The sequence below is a fragment of the Oratosquilla oratoria genome, chromosome 17 (genome assembly GCF_046742065.1).
Source record: "Oratosquilla oratoria isolate Oo_2021 chromosome 17, ASM4674206v1, whole genome shotgun sequence".
Classification (NCBI taxonomy): domain Eukaryota; kingdom Metazoa; phylum Arthropoda; class Malacostraca; order Stomatopoda; family Squillidae; genus Oratosquilla; species Oratosquilla oratoria.
The window spans coordinates 32,323,694-32,336,193 of NC_134793.1; the positions used below are offsets into that span (position 1 = coordinate 32,323,694).

General features: G+C 38.9%; 1 protein-coding gene and 1 long non-coding RNA gene across 6 annotated transcripts in view; one reads left to right on the forward strand and one right to left on the reverse strand.

Moving 5' to 3' along the window:
* LOC143034177 (uncharacterized) overlaps positions 1-3,731 on the reverse strand; it is a 5,594-nt gene extending 1,863 nt beyond the window's left edge. The window contains exons 1-2 of the long non-coding RNA XR_012967236.1: positions 3,652-3,731; positions 3,088-3,532 (exon numbers count right to left, since the gene is read on the reverse strand). This is a non-coding gene — a long non-coding RNA (uncharacterized LOC143034177). The remainder of the gene's footprint in view (positions 1-3,087; positions 3,533-3,651) is intronic.
* Positions 3,732-3,934: 203 nt separating this feature from the next.
* Positions 3,935-12,500, forward strand: part of LOC143034596 (uncharacterized) — a 15,113-nt gene continuing 6,547 nt past the window's right edge. The window contains exons 1-2 of one of the 5 annotated variants that reach the window (XM_076200894.1): positions 3,935-4,150; positions 9,326-9,388. In XM_076200894.1, the coding sequence (XP_076057009.1) occupies positions 9,378-9,388 (11 nt within the window). In that variant the 5' untranslated portion in view covers positions 3,935-4,150; positions 9,326-9,377. Of the gene's footprint in view, positions 4,151-5,629; positions 5,759-5,994; positions 6,083-6,230; positions 6,371-6,431; positions 6,454-9,325; positions 9,389-12,500 lie in introns of those variants that run through there. The other 4 variants (XM_076200893.1, XM_076200890.1, XM_076200892.1 and 1 more) reach the window with 4 other exon arrangements.

Below are 12,500 nucleotides of genomic sequence, written 5' to 3' on the forward strand. Positions count from 1 at the left end.
TCTCAGAACGCCGTCTCCCGACGGATCCACTTCGTGCCCGTAGACTCATCGCCATCCCACGGCTATAACGAACCGACCACCGCCGCAGCTACAAGCAGCAGGCTCCAGCACCGCCAGGCCCCTCCAGCCTCCCAGCGGCTAGCCCCTAGGTCCCGCTCATAACAGCAGCACCATATCATCGCGGGCCAACTATGCAATTACTATGCACACTTCGAAGCCAACGTTCACAACTATAGATATCCATTCACATTCTCAAGAAACGTGTAGAGCGGCCTCCTAAGCACACTTCGGCGGCCAAACCACACGTTGCAGCAATTACCCAGCCGCCGCAATTTGCGGCCGCCCTTCGACCACTAATCGTCTATTCTATCTACAGTGTCCTTCCACAAAGACGAGGTCCTTGGTCGGCATCGGCGCCTCCCTGTTCCTGTTACCAGCCTCCAGATGGAAGACCATGCGTCCCACGACCGATAACGTGCCCCCACGCCGCCAACGGATCCCAAACATCTAAGCATCCAGATCGGCGGTCGTTCTTGCAGGTGGAATTTCATTATCGCACACGTGGATATGACACTCCTTGAGGCGGACTTCCTCGCGCACTACAGGCTCATAGTGGATGTGCCTTGATGCTGCCTCCTGGACTCCTCCTTCGCCGCAACTCCGATCACCGCCGCACCGGCCGAGCTCAGCTACAGCGACAAACTCAGCACGAACGACCTCTCACACCCTCGGGAGGCCTACCCGAGGTCTTTAAACCATAACTTTGGCAACACCCTCAGATACCCGCCAAGTTTGGGGTGTATCACCACACAAAGACCTCAGCCTTACTCCACCCCCGTGTTCTCCAAGTTCCGCCATTTGTCACCTGACAAGCTCGAACCGACGAAGCAGATTGTTCGCCAAGCTCGAGCGCCAAGGCATTTGCCAGAAGGCGGCATGCCCTTGGGCCTCCCTCCTTCACATCGCCACCAAGAAAGACGGCTCACTCAGGCCCTGCAGAGACTAAAGGCGCCTCAACATGATCACAGAGCTCGACCGGTACTCCCTTCCTAACATCGCCAAGATCACTTTATTCCTGGACGGGGCGATTTTTTTTTTTTTTTTTACTAAGTTCGGAGTAAACTCAAATTATAGGCCTGCATACGAATATATCCCTTACCAAATTAGAAACCACATTGGTAATACCAATGGTCATACAAAAGAAGTTAGGGATTTATTAGTTCTTTTTTATCTTAGGGTAAGCTCTGAGTTTTGCGTGACAGAAAAAAGTCGTTAGTATGCCAAGTTTTTCAAGCACGCCAAAGGTTGCCCATTCATGATCAAAACACCACCCTTGCTTAACCCATTCAACTCCGATGACAAGATGTCTTGTCATTTGGTCAAATAAAACAAAAAATCATAAAACACCAAAATGTTTGATCAAACACCAGAAAAATATGACGTCAGTCCTCGCTTCGCTGCGAGCGAAGCGAGGATTGACGTCATATTTTTCTGGTGTTTGATCAAACATTTTGGTGTTTTATGATTTTTTGTTTTATTTGACCAAATGACAAGACATCTTGTCATCGGTGTTGAATGGGTTAAAGGTCAAGTGAGAAGGTGTTCAAAGAGGTGGTGAATATTTGTTAAATGTATGTTTGAGTAACTTTTTGATAAATCAATGTAAGCATAAATCCAAACTATTACGCAATGCGATAAAAAGGCCTATCAAAATATCGGTATCAGATGAACTTTTCCTTCGGCGATCTTCGGTTGTTCTCGTAAGGTTCTATCGGCTGTGACGTCACTCGCGTTGTTTACATTCTGATGCATGCCATATGTGTGCAATATAAAATGCCGCGCTGCGCTGTCAACTTGATCAATGATCTGTCATATTTCGTGTGTTAGCGAGGTTTTATCAAGTATTTAGTTTGAAAATTGTTTATTGTGTCGCCGCAAATTCCAACAGTGATTCGACGAAACGTTCTGCTGCGGATGGATTTCATTTTAATTCTTTTCCGAAAGATCCTGTTTGCAAAAAGGACTGGATTATTCGGTGCATACGGCACGAGTCATGGAAGCCTGGATTGAAAGCAAAACTGTTCGAAACATATCGAAAAAAAAAAAACAGTACACGAAAGCCATGGTGAAATATATCCAACATGTTTGCACCAGTCCGTTGAGGATAGGAAATGGCTGAAAGAAGGTAATGAGTTCAGTTCACACCGTCAAAGTTTTGATCAAATTTACGTCCTCTCTCCTGTACAATGTAATACAATTTAACAGTCTTTGGCAGTGTGGACCTGGCGTTTCTTGCAATTATAATACAAAGCGTACTAAAGCTTTGACAAGGAACTGGCATGTTGAATTGGTTGACGGGGAATAGTGGCTACTACCAACACAGCACCATGCTTTTAGTTTTGCACTTGCTTCTTAGATGTACATCTGCTTAGCAATCGTGCACCACACAACAACCTACTCATCACCTTGCTTTCAGGTTCAAAAGCACACAAAGAACTTGAGCTCACAGTAACACAGAAAATACTTCTCAGGGATGTCGGTCAGCTCTCGCCTTATCAATAAACAGCGCTGGAATCGTATCACAAAGTTGTGTGCTTCTTTACTTCCAAGTCCCAGCACTCGTTTTTTTTATGAAGCAATGAAAGGAAGGCAAGTACATATGTAACTTCAAACATATCTTGATGTAATTTCACTACGGTAATTGAGGCACAGGGGGGCTGAATTCATATTGAGAATGGTAAAATGTATGCATGGTGATTGAAAATGATCATCATTAATTTTCCACTCTCAGGCTACTACTTGCTGGCCTTCATTCTAATGAAAATTCATGTAAAAAGCAGAAAACAGAAAAAAAATTAAAGGTGCAATGGGCTATATCTTATTCCAAAGGCAAAGCAGGTGTTGGAGTGGCAGGAGAAGGTTGATCTAACATAAGGTGAGTGTATGAAGCATTATTGTGCTACATATTGCATCCAAACTGTGAAACTGCTTATGACTTCCTACTGGATCAATGTGATAAATCCAAAATTAATATCTGCCTAAAAAATTGCATTGTTCTGATATGACAAACTAAACAATAAAACGTACAAACCATAAATCTCCATTTTCTATTCAGAGAATATGTGCAGGTTTTACTTGGTGAATTACTGAGATTGGGTTCTGAATATCCACCGTACAAACTTGCAAGATATGCCAAACTTCAGCCTACTATAAAAGTTTCTGGGCCAGTCTGTTTCAAGTATGAACAACAAGAGAAGTCTGACATCATCCAGAAACAAAGGTCTAGGTTTAATCGTCCAACACAATGAACTCTTTTCATATACCAAGGAAAAATAGTACTCCGAATATAATTCCAAGAATCTGAACTAGTCATTGCTGGAGAGTATTTAAATCCTGTGTAATGTCCATCTGGTGCAGGCCATTTTTCCTAATTCGGTCTCTGGCGCACAGTGGAAGGGGCAGGCGATTTCTTTTGCCCAGTCGTTGCCCACACCACTCCACTAAATTACGATAGGCAAGATACTTGCACAGCCTGAAAGAAATAAAGTACTAATTTATGATTATTAGTTTTGCTGTAAATTCATAAAAAAACACGCATTTCTACATAGTCTATTGTATATATTTTTTGTTACATGTATACTTGTGCCTTACCCACATTGGGACACGAAAGGGCATTCAAATCCGATAATCTTCTTCACTCGATGTGAAGTCACTTTCGTATTGCGTGTTGGCCATGTTGAATAATGTAAACAACAGCTGTTATGTCATCAGTGGCTAGCGGTGGAAAGTGTAACTATGACATTGAAAAGTTCGTCTGCTCTCAGACACTTTTAAGATCATGCTACATATTTGGATAAAATCAAGACTATAAAATGCTAGAAACCTGCATTTTAGTGTTTTAACTTCTTCTAAATTATATTTTCATACATGAAATAATAAAAAATAAAGAAATCCAAAACCTTCTCAGTTGATATTTTTAATGAGTTTGAGTGGAACGGGCTACCGATTTATGTTGTGACGGCGCCTACCGTAGTCAGCTTAAAAGAAATATATGATAGGCACAACGATATAGTGTAAAGCTCTTGCACTTTTTCGTAGGTAGGGACAGAAAAATAATTTGACTTCTTCATTCCCCAATAGTCATTACTAGGTAAGTATAACTAAGTAATGTCTGCCTTGTGGGGGTGGGAGTGCATGAAGTCGGGTTTTGGCTGGGCCTATAGTATAGTGTGCCATCTTTTCATTAATCATATACTTCCATGTGATTGTCGCAACATTTGTGAGCATTTTTATACAATCGTTATCGGTATTTCACCATGATAATTGAGTAATAACGTTTTTAGTAGTTATAAATCACGATTGGCAAGCACCATTTCAAATTAAATCATGTCAATTCAGTGCCATTTTAAAATGCAGCGTTGAAATTACGTCTGTACCTAGCCGTACCTTAGTCCACTTCTGAACCACTGCACTGACTCCTAACATAACTTTCCTTAGCATATACATACATAAATACATACATACATACATATTTACATACATACATACGTACATACATATACCAAAGGCCTTTCCTCCCTTATAAGGGAGGTAGCCAAAAAACAAAGGTATAAAATCCAGTCTCACCCATTCCATCCCCATCATACTCCACTCCCCTCCACCCTCTTCCCTCCCTCTTATCTTGGCATCTCCTGGATGACGGGTCATCCCTGCATCTCGCTCACTGCCTTGGGTCAGAAGCAGTGTCACAAGACACAGCACATCCACAGCAAGGCCGCTTCATTAAATAGGCGACCCCCTCTCCCTTCCCTCATGCAGAAAAGGAAAAGGTGGATACGGCCATAAAATACTGTGGCATGCGGAATATATGCAACCACATCGAATTCGAAATATTGCGGGGTAAATATGACGTCACCGTTGGAAATTGTAGTGTAAGAAACGATGGATATGATACGAATGAAAAAAATGACAGAAACAAGCACAGAAAAAGATTTAGGAGTAAAAATCGACAGTAAGACAGTTCTCAAACCATCTTGCAGAAAATATAGATTAAACTAATAGACTAGTAGGACTTATCAGAACCTTTTTCTTCTTGTACGAAGGGATTTTTAAATATGTGGCACTAATCAGATCACATTTGGAGTATGTAAACCAAGTATGAACTCCACATTTGCTGAAGGAATAGCTGTAGGAGTGCAGAGGAGAGCAGCCAAGCTGGTAGCAAAACGTAGGAATTGAACTATGAAGAGATTGAGGAAACTGAAAATACCCACTCTATCTTAATAAAGATGTGAACGAGACTATTTTTTAATAATTTAAGATCCTTACAGGAGTGTACGATCCAGAAGGCCAAGATATTTTTGTACAAAGGGAAAATGGCAGAACCAGAGGACATCCTATGAAAATAATGAAGAAAATATCAAAGTTGGATAAAACGAAGAACTCATTTTGTAACAGAATAGTAAATAATTGGAATGCACTATCATGTATGTGATAGACTCAAAATCAGTTGTTAAATTTAAGAGTAATTCATATAAAACATGGAGCAGCCAAGATTTATTATATAACTATAGAACTAAATTTCAATATGATAATATTATTCAAACTGATACCACCACCACTTCTGTTCAGTCCATAGCTGATACGCAGACCACACTCTTTCATAAGACTACTGTAGCATACGTTTTAACTGACCTGTTGTGAAAAGATATACATATATATTATCGAAGTTGGATATAAGGGCAATATTAACACCAGGGTGAGTCGTACTATTGTTATAACGACAAAAGTATTGTATGAGATTATCTGTCCTATAGTAATCATATAATGTTTCAATTTCCTTGTTGACGTATTTTCCTCGTTGTTCGACTATGGATTATATACGAAATTTCTTTGAATAGAATCATATTGGGAAAGCCAGAATAAACAGACGATACGTTGTCATTCCCGATGGTATAAAAATTACATTTGTTGTTATTGAAGTACAACTATCTTTTTGTACATATGCTTTTTCGGGAGAAGTCGTAATAGGGATTGTCGCTCACTATGATGAAACGAGGAAAACAATGGTACGGAAGTTGATGTAAGTTAGCACTTGGCAGTTGTTGGATATTATTATGGGTACAAGATATTGTGTTTGTTGTACTTATGCATTGGACAATATTTGTTGTTCCTCAGAACAATGTAGATGATATAAGTAAAGGAAAGGACATTGTAGTGCAAAGAAAAAAAGTGATTTTAAGTCTCCTACGTCACTACCGAACTAGCTGGCTGGAGATTTAAATGAACGTACCATGTAAGACGTCACTCAGTTCACAGGAACATAATAGAAGACGAAGTCACGGCAAGGATACTCAAGCCAGGCACACAGGTAGACCAATGATATACAGTAGTGTGGCAAGTATAGCTGGGGATATGCACCCCGAAAATATCCTAAAGTTAAGACTGGAGTATGTAAGTTTTTCAGCAAAATTAAGAGTTATGGAGCTCATTGTGATGAAGTGGACCAGATTAGGGAAATTAAAATTTTCTTTTGAGAGTGAATTCACCACTCTACCACCCTACATGAGTGGAAACTTTTCCTAATTTCTATTCCACAGTACTGGACTTGAATTTTGAAGTTATGTCCTCTGGTACCAGGGTTAGGTATCATGACAAACAGATCTAAGAGGGAAATTAGTGAAAAACCATTGAAGATTTTACAGTTGTAGAGTAGATATGATCATATTAGAGAAGATAACCACTGGTAGAATATAAATAAATTCTCCAAATACAGTCTGCATCATGTAAACCTACTACTTGCTTCATCCACTTTCTTTGGACAGTCCATTATGGGTCTGATATCAGAGATAAGAAGAGAGGCCATGAAGCCCTGTGAACGGTTTATAGTGCTTTGAGTAGATTAATTACAACACCTGCTTTATCAACAGTGCTTCTTGCATGTTTGTGGAGATTGAGATTAGTAAAAATTGTATTTATTTTTAGATATGCACACCTACGCATTATATTAGAAAATGAAATATTAACTTTGTAAATTGTAGTACATCAAATTGTCACTCCAGGGTCTTTCTCTGAGTCTGATGGGCAGGTCTCAAATGGTAGTTAGGCTTGGCGGCAAGAATCTAAGACGAGTACATTCGTTAGTAGTGAGTTTTAGACCCCATATAATGTGTTAATGTTGTCTTGGAGCCTGTTGATTCCCCTGTCTATGGACATGGAGGGTGAGGGGCTAAGGAAGAGCATTAGGTCATTTGCAAAGATCAGGTACTTAACACTTAAACAATACCCAATGAAGTTAATAAAAATCAGAAAAAGTAGTGGTCCTTGGACAGCTTTGGGGCACACCACTAAGTACAGGCTTGGCTGAAGTCTTATGCCATTGACAGGTACTTTCATTGATCTCCAGAAGAAGAAACTAGTATTCCACCCCAGGAGATACCCAGAAATCCAAATGGAGATTAATTTGTCTATTAATATGCTGTGTTAAACTTTTGTCAAATGCATTCTGAAAGTCAGAAAGGATGAGATCTGTGTCAGGATGCGACAAGGCACCAGCTACTTCATTTTGTTTTCCTGGGATGTGTTGAATACTTAAATCATATCCCTGGAGTGCTAATGCCCATCAGGCTAATCTATAATTTTGTTTTGTTTTCCTACTTATATATTTCAGGGGGTTACAATCACCAAGAATGACTGTTTTCCTCAAGAAAAATCTTAAATTCCTTCAAAGCTGATACAAGGCTGAGGGCCTCCTTTTCAATGGTAGAATACCATCTTTGATAATCCTTGAGGCTTAAACAATTTAACCATGAACTCCAAGCATCCCCAAGAAATATGTTTGATTTATTTTTTTCTTACTTAGTGTCTTGTGACACTGCTTCTGACCCAGGGCAGTGGACAGGGTGCAGGGATGACCTGTCATCTAGGAGGTGCTAAGATGGGAGGGAGGGTGGAGGGGTGTGGAGTGTTTTTGGGGATGGAATGGGTGGGAATGATTTTATGCCTTGTCCTTTTTGACTACCTCCCTGGTAAGGGGGAAAAAGCCTTTGTATATGTATAAATGTATTAAAACAGTGGCTAAGAATTTGCTGAAGCAGCACTCCTAATTTTAGCTATGAGCCACCATTGCATGTGAGGATCCGTTACATTCTATTAAGTATGATTTAACAAAGGTCTGGCAAAATTTTTATGTTGAATGACAGTTCCATCATAATGTAAACACTGCTTGGGATTCCCACCAAACAGCTGTGTGGGTATTTGAATACAAAGCCCATTATTCTTACCCGACATTTGTGTGAGAAATTGTGTATATAGAATATTTTTTCTTCAGTTCTAGATCACATTAAAATGAGTTCCCGCTGCCAGCACCTTAGAGCTGCACCTCCTTGTGGAGGTAGAGATTTTGTGGCAGTTTAGGGGCAGGCCTAGTAGTTGGCTGTTTGCTGGTAGTTCACTTAGTCTGGGAACATGTTCGAGCATTCCTTCTCTGCAGGGCAACAATAGGCATGTCCAACACTACAGCCCCTAGATTGACAGGTATACAGATAAATGAAATAAATACTACACAAAAGACATTGAACATGTCCTACAATGTCCCACTCTAGCAATCTTTGGACAGTATAATATTTCTTCATAGAGTTAAATGATCAATGGTGCCCAGTTGCTGTTGCCAGTTATGTGGGTGCAGTGAGTCTTCTACAAGAGACACCTGGTGCAATAGATTGATTGGTTCTTTGAGATAACTTTCCAGTTATTTTATTGCATTTCTGTATATACCTGGGCTACACTGTCAGATGCCACACTTAAATCAAGGATAATTAATTAATATTCCACACTTTCTATTGACTATTATTTACTAAATCATTCATTACTGAATATACATTTATTTCTGTGGAATGGTTGTTCTTATAATCTTGTTAATTTTCCAGTATAATCTCATTTTCTCTACAAAAGAGACCTGGTGCAATAGATTGATTGGTTCTTTGAGATAACTTTCCAGTTATTTTAATGCATTTCTGTATATACATATAGATTTAAAATCCATGGGTTACAATGTCAGATGGCACACTAAAATCTATATCTGTATCTGTAGTGATGTTTTCAGGCCTCGCTCAGCCGCTTTAGAAGCAGCTCTCTGCAAGGCTGCCAGCGTTTATGAATTGCTAGCATCGAAATTCATCCTGCATGCTCTTGTTTGTCATGTCATGTCAAGGATAATTAATATTCCACACTTTCTGTTGTCTATTATTCTTACTAAATAATTCATTACTGAATATACAATTGTTTCTATAGAATGATTGTTCTTATAATCTTATTAATTTTCCAGGTGTATTAATGATCAGTCAAGAGATTGTAGAAGATACCAGGAGGCAACCAAGATGTGTGCCAAGTAAGTCATTTAGTTATCCATGTAGCCGTTGGTTTTAATATAAGTAATGATGTCTGACAGTTTATTTTTCACATTGTAAAGCTGTTGCTTGACTGAATATCTTAGTACAGTAATCCCTTCCATACCAAAACCTCTGTTATCCAAACCTTACCATTATTACATGATTCATATGGATTGTATATTACTTCTGTTCCTTCACAATAGAAAATTAAGCACTGGAGTGCCCTAGTGGAGACTTGGGGGGAGGGGGGAATTTTTACCTCGTGTAACTGAATGATTGCCAAATTGGAACACCCTGTGGGCCATTTACTTTGAATATGGAAGGGATTACTGAAGTGCCTGTGAGCTCCAGCATTCGTTGGTATTTCTGGAAAGTTAGATATTGTCAATCATTACTAAAACTTTTCATGTGTTCAGTACAATGTAAGTAATCTATGAAATTGCACTTATAGATGGGAGGAAACCAGTATGAAAATGAAGCAAAAAAACAAGGAAACTGAGTTTTATCTTTGGGTGACACTAGTGGATTCCCACCTTCCTTCTGAAAGCTATTCAGATAATAATTTTCTTGCCACCTCAGGCAAACTAGTCAACACCTAACTTAACTTGATAGACATACTAGTTATATCATCACTGGAGGAGAAACCTAATCACCATGCACAAACACACCTGGAACAATAGTTGTAGATAGACATGGTTATGTTAAGTTGACAATCAATGAAAATGCAAGGCTATAGTTTCAAATTACAAAAGATAGAAATAAAAAATATAAGATACGTCTTCCCAAGCAGAGTAGTCTTTATGAATGACCAGTATTTACCTAGTTGTATCTTACAGAAAGGGGAGCTATGCTCGTGGTGTCCCGTCTTTGTATCTCAGTGTCTAGTTTGCTCTTAAATTTGTGTATACGGTATTTTTTGCGCACTATTGTTTTATCCAGTTTGTTCTAGATATCCACCACTCTGTGTGGAATTTTTTTTTTTTAGGTCTCTTCTATAACTATAATTTTTGAGTTCCTTTTCATGTCCCCTTGTATTTCTCTTATCCCAGTTTAGTAAGTCCTCTCTATCAGTCTGTGTCCAGAATATTAGTTAAACAGAAAGCAGGTGTGTCTAGGTATTTACTTAGTTGTAGTATACAAGAAGTGATCTTTTTTCATGGAGTTCCATCTCTTATTCTCCAGTTATTATACCTTGTTTTAAATTCATGTGCAGTTCCAACTTAGGCTGTATTTTCTTCTAGTCTATTCCAGGAGTTTACATATCCATATGGAAAACCATATTTTTTCTAATTTTTATTTACATGCATAATCAGGGATGGAATGGGTGGGAATAATTTTATGCCTTTTCCTTTTTGGTTACTTCCCTTGTAAGGGTGAAAAAGCCTTGGTATATGTATGTATGTATTTATATGACCTCAATGTCTTCTTATCCCAAAGCAAGATATTTTCTCTTGCCAATTTTGCCCTCCATGTTCATTGATCTTAACCCTTTTTCTTTAGTGATGGCAGATTATGTGCTTTTGGTTTATCCATATACAGTGAGACCTCTCATTAACAGACGTTAATTAGCTGTGTTTGTGGTGTTTTCGCTGTGTTTTTGGTGCTGTTGTTTAGTGCGTGCAATCACTATGCCACCCAAAAACCACTCCAAAACACCGCAAACACAGTTAATTAACATCTGTTAATGAGAGGTCTCACTATATGACTTACCTGCAAGGCTGGGAATCATTTTAGTTGCTGAATTTTGTATTCAATCAGTCCTACTCATGTCACCACACCATGTGTGGGGAGGGCATGTTCTGAACTAGGGCAGATAAGGGTTTCTGATTTTTTTTTTTTTTTTTTTTTTTTCTTTATTCATTGGTGAAAAGCCACCTGTATATTCTTCAGCAATCTGCACATCTGTCTTTTTGGTATATTTGACAAGTGATAGTTAATCTCGTATCAACATTCCCAGATGCTTTAAACTGAGTATATAAGGTAACATTCCTCTACATGGCTTTGAGTCATGTGTTAGACCTGTTATTTGATAGCCATTAACCTCTCAGATGAAAGCTCAAAAGTTTATATATGGCCCAATCTATGGTTAATATTGTAACCTCAAACACACAAACATACTCATCTCTTGCTATGGTGCTAGCATGCACAGTTTAATGCTTTTCATCCTAGGGTAGAGGACCACATGACAAAACCCCAACAGACAAAACTCCAATCTGCATAGCAGACAAAACACCAACAGGAAAATTGGGGAGGGGGGGAGGACATAATCTGACTTAGCTAACCTAACCTAACTCCACCTGCAGATTGCCACTGGGGTTTTATCCGGGTATGACAATTTTCACTGATTGGGGTTTTGTCTGTTGGGATATTGTCCATTCACTGGGTGGAGACCAAACTGATCAGTTAGCTGGCAAACACAGTACCATTACACCAAGCCAGTTGTGTGTGCAGTCATTTGTATGTTGGTCTTTTGTGTTAGTTTCTTATTTTCTGTATTTCCTTATTTTATTATTTTCCTCTCCCCTCCTTTTCATGACCCCCCTCCCACTTTTTTGTCCTTTAATTCACCATATATCTTTAAACTCTCTCACCCTTTTTTGTCCTTTTATTCACTATATATCTTCTTTAAACTTTATAGTTTGGGGTTGTTTAATTTATAGTGCCAATTTATTCCATTCTTATATTCACTGACTTCTGAAGTTTCAGCCTAGTGATCAAGAGATGGCAAGAATCCAGAGTGAATTGTCATTGAGAAAGAAAATCATGAACAAATTTGGGGCTTTTAATTGTGTGAAAAGACAGGCTGAGAAAAGCATCACACATGAAGAAAAGTAAACAGAGAAGCAGTGATTGGAAGAAGCAAGAATTTACTCCAGGATGTTAGATATGCAATAATGTTAAGAGTGCTAAGAACTCGACTTTTGTCTCATGAATCAGCAAGTTAAATCTTTCATTTTTAGAAAGATTTAACTTGCCTATTGAAGTGATTGTGCCTAGTGCTGAACAGAAATCTGCAATTTATTAACTTGCAAAGGAAAACAAAGCTAAAAGAAGATAATGTAAAGACAAAGGTAGGTAGGAGAAGGGATTGATGTGGTCACCAAGATTAGA